We start from the raw sequence: 12,113 nt of genomic DNA on the forward strand, positions 1-12,113 counted from the left end.
TACGTGCCACCACCTGCCACCCGCCCTCCGAAGGAAGCGACCGCGCTGACCCTTGGGAATGCACCAACTGGTCGGCCTCCGAAGACCCCACCGCACCAGCCAGAGAGGCTCTGCACGGTCGGGGAGAGACTGAGGACGGAGGCGTGGGAGCAGGGTACCCGACCATGGCGAGGGCCACATCTTTGTAGGAGCGCGGCGCCGCCCAAGAACCACCAGAAGACGAAGAGATGGGGCTGGTATTACTCCACCTCTGGAATTTGGACCGCCCCGCCTGGGAAGTCGAAACGGCTTGCACCTTGAGCCCTGGCGCCAAGAGAGTGTGATTTGTGCTGGTGGTCGCCGTGTTCGGAGCGAAGTCCGGCGAGGGGCTGCGGCGGTGGGTGTGGCCGCCAGGGAGGGGAAGGGCAGGGTGTGGTCGCCGGGGAGGGGAAAGGCCAGGGAGGGGAAAGGCCGATGGCGGAGGGTCTGGGGGCGTCATGACCGTACTCTACCATCAAATAACAACTCGAGTACACATCATACAATTATACTTTGTTGTTTTCCTTATTCGCAAATACTGTAAAATTGTTAGTACGAGAACATCACATTAGTTGCATACTTTGCTTCATATATTTTCTACTTCTCTTTCTATATTTGCGATTTGGTATGCTATTATCTGATAATTGATAATGCAGTGAATTAGACGTGCTTGGAATGATCACTGAAGTTTATGAAATCAAGCCAATACAGTTAAGCGCAAAATCATCTATCTATCGAAATGTGTTTAAAGTATCTCAGGTTAGTAATATAATATTACATAAATATTGTATAGAACTGCATCTAGAATTACAATATTCCGAACTATAAAAACTGCTCACTCCTATTACTCTGTTTTCCAATGATGGTATAATTAAAGTTACTCTTTGGGGGAATCGAGCTTTAGAATTTTTATATGAAACTATCCACGATGAGCAAAAACAATATGCTATTGTGGTTATATTTGTTGGATGTTTACCAAAAAAAATACAAAGGTTCATGTCAAGATTTTAGAATACTTAATTTTCTTTCACTTTTTCCCTTTCCACATATACAAGATTGCATTTCTATTCATTGAGTTTGCTTTACTTCACCTGTTATACCTAGAAACTGTATATTTAAGTGGAAGTGCAGCTTGCCACTGGTACTTCAATCCATCCATTACTGAAGCTCAACCATACCATGAGAGAGATGTTTAGCATAAGAACAAAAGAAGATAAAAAGTACACAGTCCATATAACATCCCGACTTATTTCATATTAAACATTTAATAGATATTTCCCATTTCTCTATCAAATGAGATAGTGATGTTTGCTGACCCTCTTGAGAGACAACACAAAGACTTGAAAGAGCTATTAGACTCTGACCCATTTACACTAGCAATAAGCATATTATATGGTGTATAAAATACACAAATACACTTACAAAAATTTAAATGAAAAAATTCAGTTCTATATTTGTAACTACCTATTTTTGGGGGACAGGATGAAGGTTGTACATGCAATGTCACCATTACTAAAATATTTGACATCAACCTTGGTGGTATAGAGCATGTAATGCATGTCCAAATAAACAATCAATGCAATTGTTAATGTCATCATGTTGTGGGTCTACGGATGTTATTCTCAGGTATATATTATTGAGTTATTATTACACAAACAAATAGTCTTTTATTCCCCTTGCTGTTTAGATTCCTTCATATCCCAAGATTTTATAGCTTTTATTTATTTGCATTTGCAGGCACAAACTCACCTTCATGGCTTCTGATGGCACGACCGACCGAAATGCGAATGTTCTGTTTCAACGGCTTTGCCAAGAGAATTATTTGAAAATCATGCACCATTGTGCTCTCATCAGTTGTAGACACTTGAACTATTTCACCAGATTTAACAGCGACTGTATCTCTTAAATTCACATTTGCTGTTGTTTACAACCAAACGTCATTTGAGGATATCTAGAAAAAGGACTCCTCATCAAGTCAATCATAGCTTCACATGGAAGAGATTTGTCCTTGCCATCACCCAAATTAAACATTCCAGTATATCCATCAACTCTAGCCAAACTATTGTGTGCAACAAAACAAGCAATTTCACCTTCTACAACTATGTCTAAACTATCAACAAACATTTCCCCAAATGTAAGCTAACTTCAATGTGTTTACTATTTTAGTTTTTTGTTTTTAACTGTATTATTTACTTTTATATGTTTCTATGCTAACACATTAGTTTATATACCAGCAACAGGACAATCTTGGAACTGAAAACCAGGACCTACAGTCTTTTAAATCACCACTGAAAAGGTACTAAACTGAGATATAGAAAATGAGAATATCCTGACTTTGCAAATTCATCATTTTTACACTTATTTTTTTGAATTTGGGCTAGGCAAATATCCTTATAGTTCAATTGTGACGAAAATAACTCAGGCAACTACAAATGTATGATCTGATTCATTCAACTTTTTGGTGCATATAATCTATTGCAATTCTTTACTTCAACTACAACAACATTTTGTTGAACTTCAAAGTAACTTATTTGCCATACGCTGCAGGAAAGACATTTGAAGTTGAAAATTATGCCTTTGAAGCACCACCAGATGTATATAACTTATATATGCCTTATATGGAAAACAATGTCCTCAAATCTTTTGTCTATGCATCCTAATATATGAAAACTCAAATGCTACCAGAAACATAGTATTTGCAACTTGGCCTATTATATAGCCGCCATGTATTATATAATGACCATGATCATCCGCATCACTCTATATCCATATTGTAGTATAATGTCCCTTCTTTGTAACTGTGCCAATGCTAAGTATTTAATTTCCATGCGCGCGCCATCGACTAGTATAGAAAAATATCGGATACAAAGTGACTCTACACAACTAATAAAACTGTCCTCATTTAACTAGAAGGTATTTTGCCAGTTATGAAGGTAGTTTACCAATTATGAAATAGCAGAAGTCAAGAATAGCATCAGCTGGTGATATATGACAAATGTTATTTAAGTTATGTGCAAAACAGCTACTGCCAAATCATGGGATCATCGATAACCAACGTTGAACAAAAGCTAGGAGTAAAAATTGGTGTGCTAATTAAGAGATAAGCAATGCTTACTCATGGTCAAAGTAGAATTGAGCCTAGACAATTATCAGATGTAACAGAAATTAAACTGATCCAGACAACATGTGAAAGGGATCAATATATTTATCAAAGCAAATAAAAGCTGAAACAAAACTTCAGTCCATTCTTATAACTCAGATTATTGTTACGAAACCAAAGCTAGCAATAAAAACTGGTGTGCCAAGTGATAAGAAATGCTTACTCATGGTCAAAGTAGAATTGAGTCTAGGACCTCGTCTCTTGTTTTCTAAAACCTTTCCCCCTTAATGGATCGGCAGTGCTCCTGCCATTTTATTCAAAAAAGTAGAATTGAGCCTAGATAGTTATCAGATGCAGCATGAATTAAATTGATTCAGACAACATGTGAAAGGGATCAATATATTTACCAAAGCAAATAAAAGTTGAAGCAAAACTTCAGTCCATTCCTATAACTCAGATTATTGTTATGAACAGAAAGGAAAATGTGTACACCTGAAACACAGGTCATAGATATTTGTGAACTGAAGCTATGTAAAAAACAGAATTAAAGTAGGTAGGTGAATGACAATGTATGACACATAAGTCAGTTATTATGTGATTGAAGCTGTAGTAGAGGAGTCATAAAATATTTCTACAGTGCCGTTGAAACTGAATTTATATGTTAGAAGATGTTCCTTACGTTCAAATGACTATTGCTAGCTGAGGCTCATAACCCACTAACAATGGTAATCATATAGGCAAGTCAATTTATATTAACAATATTGGGCAAGTGAAAGATATTCATGAAAAAATTATCAAACCATAAAAATCATGATTGTTTCTCATGCATGCAAATTAAATCCACCATCACCTTGTGGTTCGTATACCTAGACACCATGGTGAAAGTGAAAGGTGAAACACCACTGAAATACTGAAAACTGAAATGAAATCATGATTGGAAAGCAAAAGCCATAAATTCAGTGTACAAGCTAAAAGGTTGGTACTGTTACTTTCCCACCTTTATTGAAATAATGATTAACATATTACCATAATAGTATTTCGAACAGAACATATACAATTTGTGTCAAAAACCTTCCCTATAAAAAAATGGTAGACATTTTTTCAGACCATGAATCCTAATCCTAAGAGTAAAAGGTAACATTGAAATAACCCATAATGCGAAGATAATAATAAACCATGATACAATAATAAACCGTGATACATTTTAGTTTTCACCACTGCTGCACCACATAAATCAAGAATGTTTAGATTCAGTTACACTATACTGATCAATGTGTCGCTTAACATGAACAGACCTAACCAACATGCTGCTGAGACAAGTCTATAGGAAGCCTCATAATCATTCCATTTTTAAGGTGTACTAAATGCAAAGCCTCACAAAAAATACAATAAGTTAAGAAATAGGAGAACAATTAATCTTGGATAAGATGGACCACCATAATGCCACTATGAAATGGTCAGGGAGCAACAACAGTAAACAAAATAAGTGGCCACAAAAGGGAAGAAGCTTGCTCGTCGAATCCATGTGAGCAGGTTAATACAGTGTCATCGCCTCATCGGGAAGATCACCCCCACCAACCTAATGTAATAAAACGGGTTCACAGTTGCACCCACACACAAAAAAACAAATGTAAACATGAAGACGGGAGGGTACTATACTATTATACCACTCTAAATTCTTTACCATGACGACACCCTATTCCTAACTACTGATCAACCCTCAGTCCCTCACACATGCAGAACTTGTAATAAGCTGGATAGGGTAAGAAATGTTCCGTGATCTAGGCAACAATAGCTGGAATCAAGAAGTCAAAACATATCATAATCAATTCGCTGATAGATAAAAAAGTGAGTCCAAGACAATGGAATTTTAAGATAGGAAAATAATATGTAATGTCTGGTGAGAAAAAAAGATTATATGAACTAATAGCATGCCATTAACTATGAACTCAACAAACAACAATCAAGATTATAATAATCATACATTGTAAGGGTCCAATAATGTCATAAGAACTCTGTATCCATAATAAAGGGGGAAAAGGTATCATAGAGACTAAATTAGAAGGAGAAAGAAAAAGATGACACTTACATCTTATCATTGGTTTCCTCAAGTTCATAAGTTTCTTTGCCAATTATTACCTTCGAAATTCAGAGGCAACTGAAATTGTTGTGGCGTGTCCATGCTAAGATTCACCTTGGCCTTCAACTTTACCCTTGAATAGAGTACCTTAATGGTAGAAAACATTGGAGGAACTTGCCATATCTCACTCCTAAATGATGTTGCTTCCTTTCTAATATTTTCATCTTTGATAGTTTGATGTGTCTCATGGTTTCCTTTGTATAATCTAATCATCGAAGTATGTTAGGCATTACTGTTATCTAAGCAGAATTGTAGAGATACAAATAATTTAAATGGAAGCTACTGGATAGTACATTAAACATAATATAACAATATGCCCAAGAGTTACAGTAATATTTAGCCTCAAAACTTAAACATAGATAGAAGAAAGAAAATGATACCAATGATAGGTCGATTAAGAATCCCTTCAATGCACATCTGTCCAGGAGGTGCAGTTGTTGATGTGCCTCTAACTGAAAGCTCATCTACAACTATTGAGGAAATTAGCTTGCCCAATTAGAAGAATGGTTCTCCTGGGGACGCATCTGCTATAGCACAAACAGACTGCCAGAAATTGTAAGCACCGAGTGAATCTTAGCAAGCAATATCTACTACAAGATCAGCGCCATTGTTCATCCATGAATAAAACAACAAGCAACTACATCTCCACCCAAAGAACTCATAAAACCATTTCTTGGCAGAAGCGCATCTCACGTGCGGTGATTACGACGACAGGCGTCTTGGAGTGTGCCTCGCAGACCTTGTGGCAGCGGTGGTAGTCTTGGCACTTGCTGAGGTCGACCTTGCAGCCGTCCACCACGCACGATGGGCACTACGTCCTGTCGGCGCCACCGGGCTCGATTTTGGTTGATTGCACTGTTGAAGAAAAAGTGTGGACAACTAAGGAATCAACCCGATATATAATTTTCGGACCAATTTTAAGCCTGGTTAAATCAGTAGAGGACTAGTAGATCGATTCTGCATATATAACTAACCTGGATCACTTCTTTTTATTTGTTGCCCGCCAGCTCTTTCGTCAGGTACATATATAAGCCATAATTCCTCCTCCAGGTCTCATTTAGACTAAGAAAGTGTTTGCGGCAAAGATAACAATAATGATGTTCGCAATGTAATTTGGATATTAAAAAAAACCGATGAGCAACAGACTGCATTCGCATAGAGTATCACAAATTCTTCCTTGGAGGGTGCATTACAACACATTCAAAAAATGCTCTCATGCCAAAGTTTGAGTACCGATTAAGGTTTCTCACACATGATAAAGGCAGATGTTTGAAAGCACAACACATTAAAAAAACATCAACCCCACGAGCAAGAGAATTAGCAGTGGGCGTCTTCAAAAGATTGGCATCCGTTCAACTAATCACTCTGTCGCTTGTTCACACTTTTGTGCCATGCTCGCCTCTTTCACCTTGTGCATTGTCTCACTTAATTCTCGACTGCAGGGAAGAAGAAATAAATTGTCATAAGGTGCTACATAGAAATTTTTAATCTCTTGTTACAAATAACTATGGTAGAACTTAAATTACGCACATATATAGTCATGATTCTTCTTCATGTGATAGAAAGTATGCAAAATAATGAGCTAGCCAAAAGAAAGAAATATCTTTTTATCAGAAACAGGTATAAAACCAAGTTGGGTTGTTCATCTTTACTACTCTATTAAGAGTACAACGAAGGCGTCCACACCCCTTGCCCCCGCTTACTGCCGCCCGCCTGCCCCTGCTCACGCGTCCGCCAGCTCGCCCGCAGGGCGAGGCAATGCCTCCGCCCCGATGCCCCCCGCCCTCGTCTTCACCATCAGCCACGCAATACCCACCCCTAGCCTTCGCCCCAACAGATGACGCGCGACTGCTGCGCCCCGCCCGCTTGTGGTTACCTCCCCCCTCCCCCGCTCGCGACACATGCCCCTTGCCCCGCGTGCGTCGTCTCCCGTCACACCACCCCCTCGGTCGCCTCGACGTCGGCGCGAGGCTCCAGGCCATCGGGGACGGGCCCGGGACGGGGCAGCCCGAGCAGGCCATGGTCTACGACGGTGCCTACGATCCCTGGACCCTAGAGGACACCAACGTGTGTGAGGTCCTACCCTGCCCCCGCCCGTGTGCGTCGTCTCCCCTTGTGAACTTGTGATCTATTTTGTTTAGATACTCTATGATTTGAATTTTCCCTCTTTTTTTGTTATTTGTCTTCCTTAACTATAATGATTGTGATGAAACTTTATTGTTGTGGAATTTCTCATCTATGTTACAAGATAGCTATTCACCACTTTGAGGTCTGAAATAAAACATAACAACACTCTTAGGCTCACTTTGAGGTCTGAAATAAAACATAATAGCACTCTTACATGATTACCACATAGCTATTCACCACTTTGAGGTCTACAGGTCTCAGGCTCACTTTGAGAGGCTAGCAGATTTGCTTACTTCAGATATTTTGAAGCCTTGTACCAAGCCACCAAGGAGCAGGGTTGCATCGGTCTTACTGCCAATGATGATCCATATAATGCTAATGAAATGAGCCCAAGTGACCAAAGACAAAACCATGTTTCAGCATCGAGAAAAAAGCCTATTTCCCTCCCAAAAAGTGAAGAAGCAAAAACTGGTAAACCTACATTTGTAGAAATAAATTTGATACTGGAATGTTATTGTTTATCCATATCAGTTAAGTTTGTCAAGATAGTTATTACTTATTCTCCACTTTTCCCTTTTATTGGTTGATGCTTGACATATCTCCTGTTCTAACACATTTTATCACATTTTTCCATGCACAAAATTTTCTTTTTCAGGGAAGAGACAGAGAGAGAATGACGATGATATGATCCCAACACTAGAGAACTATATACCTGAAGATGTTGTAGCTATTCACCACTTTGAGGTTTGCAGGTCTCAGCTCACTTTGAGAGGCTAGCAGATTTGCTTACTTCAGATATTTTGAAGCCTTGTACCAAGCCACCAAGGAGCTGGGTTGCATCGGTATTACTGCCAATGATGATCCATATAATGATAATGAAAAGAGCCCAAGTGACCAAAGACAAAACCATGTTTCAGCATCGAGAAAAAAGCCTATTTCCCTCCCAAAAAGTGAAGAAGCAAAAACTGGTAAACCAACATTTCTAGAAATAAATTTGATACTGGAATGTTATTGTTTATCCATATCAGTTAAGTCTGTCAAGATAGTTATTACTTATTCTCCACTTTTCCCTCTTATTGGTTGATGCTTGACATATCTCCTGTTCTAACACATTTTATCACATTTTTCCATGCACAAAATTTTCTTTTTCAGGGAAGAGACTGAGAGAGAATGACGATGATATGATCCCAACGCTAGAGAACTATAGACCTGAAGATGTTGTAGCAAGGGAACTGATCGACCAGAATCATTTACAGGAAAGAAGTTAAGGGAGGGTGACTACGATGATGAAGGAAACATTGTCTCTTCAAGCAATATTTTTGCGTATAGGGTGATACGTCTGCCTTGTGTGAACTCATTTAGCGAAATTGTGTATAATCATCTATTAAATATAGCATGATCTGTTGCCTCATTATGTTATTAGATGTTCTATTTAGTGCTCTTTGTTATCCTACATCTACTGTAGTTCTGTAAATGAGTGAACCTTACCATACATGTCTCAACTTGTATTGTCTCTCTGTTTGTATGTGGAGAGATTTCTGAATGTGAATCCAGTGTCTGAACAGACTTAATTAATCGTTGTCTGCACAGGACTATGTTTAAACAAGATTTAGCTTTATGATATATATAGAAACCGTAGTAACGCACGGGCAACTAACTAGTAAGAACATGAAGATGTCGAGATCATGCAACTAATACATTTGGTTTGTGTAGAACTAGCTTGGTTTGTAAGGTGCTGCTTGGGCGAGGGTCGTAAATGGTTTTACATGGGGCGCTCTGATTTTATTTGGATCCCAGACAAGTAATATATGCCTACTGGATGCTCCAGGATAAAATGGTGAATATAAATCTGAGTCATGCTTAAACAAAGCCTAAACACAACAACACTATTTTTTTGTTAGCTTGCTGCATAGTGTTGCACTGTCTTTAAATCATGATAAAACTGGGATATAATTTGAGCAGCTAAGCCTAACCTAATTACAACATGTCAAACTTGTTACCAGATTGGCTAGTCATTACACCTAGCACAGAAATCACAGCGATACATCAACATGTTAAATATCTAGCCACTTGAACACCAAACCACCATCATGTTACGAAATGTACCTTGAGGCTGCTAAACACAACAATATAATAACCAGTAACTATTTTAAGAATGAATATGCCAAATTCCTACAAGCAAAAAAAGCAACAACTGGCTGTGCAAAGTGCTGCATGCAAAAAACAATTGCATAGATAAACTAAATACATGAGGAGATGCAGTAATACCTTTTGATGGCGTCTTCACTCAAGTAAGAGGAGAACTTGCTGGCAATGAAGTCATGAAAAATGAAATAGTTCCTGCAGTCCCTTTTAGGAGGGTATCCTTCTTCTTCTTCTTCGTTGATATAGATGGAACTTGACAGCAGCAACTTATTCCGCATGTTGACTTGAACCATCCAGAAAGGGTCACGGAACTTGTCCTCGAGGCGGAAGCAAATGACATCTGGATCAACCAAGCTCACCACAGGAAAACTTGGCATCACTCGTGGGAGGCGACTCTTGGCAGTGTCGTTGTAAAGATTGAAGAACTCGCTGGCTCCCATGGTCAAGTTGACATCCTTCTCCCATCTACCTTGGTGGATATCAACCAAAGTCCATGTTTCTATGGTGAAGGGATAAGGAGAAGGGTGCTCTTTGGTAATAATGCAGACGAGCTTAATGATGCCACCATCACAGACACTGAGACGCCGAAAGGAATCAGGTTCACCGTCCTTGTACACACGGCCAGTCTTCAAAGCCTTAGATGGGAGTGGTATATAACGGAGCCTGCTGTTGTTGTTGCTGCCAGCGAGGACATCAATGAGCAGCATACCATGGTAGTAGTCAACCCAGCACAAGCACCTCTCGCCAATAGTGACGACGGCATCAGTCTTAAACGAGTAGAGGCTGATCTTCATATCGGCAGGGATCTGCAGCTTCTCAACACTCCATTTCATTTCAGCATCAGAGGCAGAAGGGGGATGGTGCAGCAAGCAGAGTTGGACCTCCTGGTTGAAACGGTAGGTGAGATCCGCCACCGTGAATTCACCCTTGTCTCCATGGCAGAGGATGCCCATATCTTCTTCAATCATGGTCCGCTGTTGCTGGCGCCGGTGCGGTTGTAACCACTTATCCAACTCGGGGTCGGTGCGTCCACCGCCGAAGCAAAGGGGAACCCGGGTGAAGCAAGGGGGAAGCCGAGTAAGGGACGGCGGCGACGAGGAGGACGAGTAGACAAAGTAATCATCAGGAAAGTAGATCATTCGGCTCCAGAAACAGGGATCGTCGAAGGGGACAGACACCCGGAATAGAATGGAGTTGTGGTGGGCGGCGATGACGACAGGCTCCTTCATGCAGTCAATGGCTGGAATGCTGGTCCAGTGGACGTAGAGACGGGACACCGCGGGGGGGTCCGCGATCCGGAGGGAGGCACGGATCGGCCGGCCGACGCACTCGTGGGCGAGCGCCGAGGTCGTAGCGTCCCCGCACCGCTTCCGGCTGCGGTGGACGATGCGGTCGAGGATCAGCCAGCTATGGTCTCCGGTCACCGGCGCCGAAGGATCAGTCCACCATGGAGCGGGCGGCGGCGGAGGCGACTTGCTCAGCTCCAGACCAGAATCCCTCTCCGACGAGACACCTTTACCGCTCAGCTCCAGACAGGAATCCCTCATCGGAGAGACACCTTTGCCGTTGGGCGTGGGCTTAGCCCTGCGGCTTCGAGGACCTCCTTCCATGATGTCGGTGGAATTGAGGAACGGGCAAACGCCGGTGGCAAAAGGGGGCCGTGCAGTCGACGCGGTGACCGGGACAGCACAGCAGAGTGGGGTCTGTAAATGCGATGGAAAGGTGCCCGCCGCCGCCGGAGAGAGAGAGGGGAAAGGTGCCCGCCGCCGCCGGAGAGAGAGAGGGGAAAGGTGTCCGCCGCCGCCGGAGGGAGAGGGGAAAGTGTAAGCGAGGACAAACGCTGAAGCCACTGGCCAAGGATACGGGCGCGCATCCCATGCGAAATGTTTGGCCTCTGGAGTTATGCAGTGCCCACCGCACCCCGCTCGAGTATTCTGCACACGGCAAAATTTCTCTGGTGTGCTCTATGTACTATTCCTTTGCCCTCTGGAGTTATGCAGTGCCCACCCCACCCCGCTCGAGTATTCTGCACACGGCAAAATTTCTCTGGTGTGCTCTATGTACTATTCCAGGCTGAGGCTGGTGGTTCCCCTACCTTATTAGCTAGAGGATTTGGAAGTGGACAGCCTGGATCAGAGCAATTTGAGATGACAGTTCCTGATAACAATTTTTTTTTTTCTCTCGGTGCTAACGATGTTGTTTTAGTGTACCATTTTATATGTTCAACCATTACCTGTATTTCATAGGTCGGTCTCATTATCGGAAAAGGTGGTGAGACAATTAAAGGCATGCAGACCAAATCTGGTGCTCGTATTCAGGTGGATATGTCGCTTGTCATGGTGGCTTGCCATCATAAAACTTTTACAACTTGTATACATTGAGAGGTCTAAGGAGATTTAACTTAGTTTTTTTTTGTAGTTAATACCCCAACATCCTCCAGAGGGTGTTACATTGACTGAAAGAATTGTACGTGTTACTGGGAATAAGAAGCAGATTGAAGCTGCAAAGGATTTGATCAAGCAAGCTATGAATCAGGTGATGTGATCTTCCTTTGTGATTTTTTGGTAGTCGATTTGTGTTTCC

At 41.4% G+C, this 12,113-nt stretch overlaps 1 protein-coding gene across 5 annotated transcripts; it reads right to left on the reverse strand.

Annotated features, from left to right (window-relative positions):
* Positions 1-6,356: 6,356 nt before the first annotated feature.
* LOC103636289 (uncharacterized) lies at positions 6,357-11,682 on the reverse strand. 5 transcript variants are annotated; one of them, XR_002748995.2, is made up of 4 exons: positions 9,654-11,680; positions 8,098-8,233; positions 7,679-7,760; positions 6,357-6,694 (listed from the first exon to the last, which is right to left on the reverse strand). XR_002748995.2 is itself a non-coding variant. In XM_020542384.3 (3 exons), the coding sequence occupies exons 1-2, from the start codon at positions 11,138-11,140 to the stop codon at positions 8,146-8,148; spliced, it is 1,575 nt and encodes a 524-aa protein (XP_020397973.1). In that variant the 5' UTR covers positions 11,141-11,680; the 3' UTR covers positions 6,357-6,694; positions 8,098-8,145. The 5 variants fall into 5 exon arrangements, 2 of the variants coding, with proteins under 2 accessions (XP_020397973.1, XP_023156566.1); XR_002748997.2 differs by having other exon boundaries at positions 6,606-6,694; positions 8,098-8,214; positions 9,654-11,682; XM_020542384.3 differs by lacking the exon at positions 7,679-7,760.
* Positions 11,683-12,113: the final 431 nt, after the last annotated feature.

The sequence above is a fragment of the Zea mays genome, chromosome 8, assembly GCF_902167145.1.
Source record: "Zea mays cultivar B73 chromosome 8, Zm-B73-REFERENCE-NAM-5.0, whole genome shotgun sequence".
In the NCBI taxonomy this organism is placed as follows: domain Eukaryota; kingdom Viridiplantae; phylum Streptophyta; class Magnoliopsida; order Poales; family Poaceae; genus Zea; species Zea mays.

What these genes read in the sequence shown, in the direction of transcription:
- LOC103636289 (XM_020542384.3), bottom strand. Translation starts at nt 11,140, where the DNA reads ATGGAAGGAGGTCCTCGAAGCCGCAGGGCTAAGCCCACGCCCAACGGC. An exon ending in AGTGAAGACGCCATCAAAAG is followed by an intron (nt 8,234 to 9,653) that starts GTATTACTGCAT and finishes CATCATTGGCAG; the next exon opens with TAATACCGATGCAACCCAGC.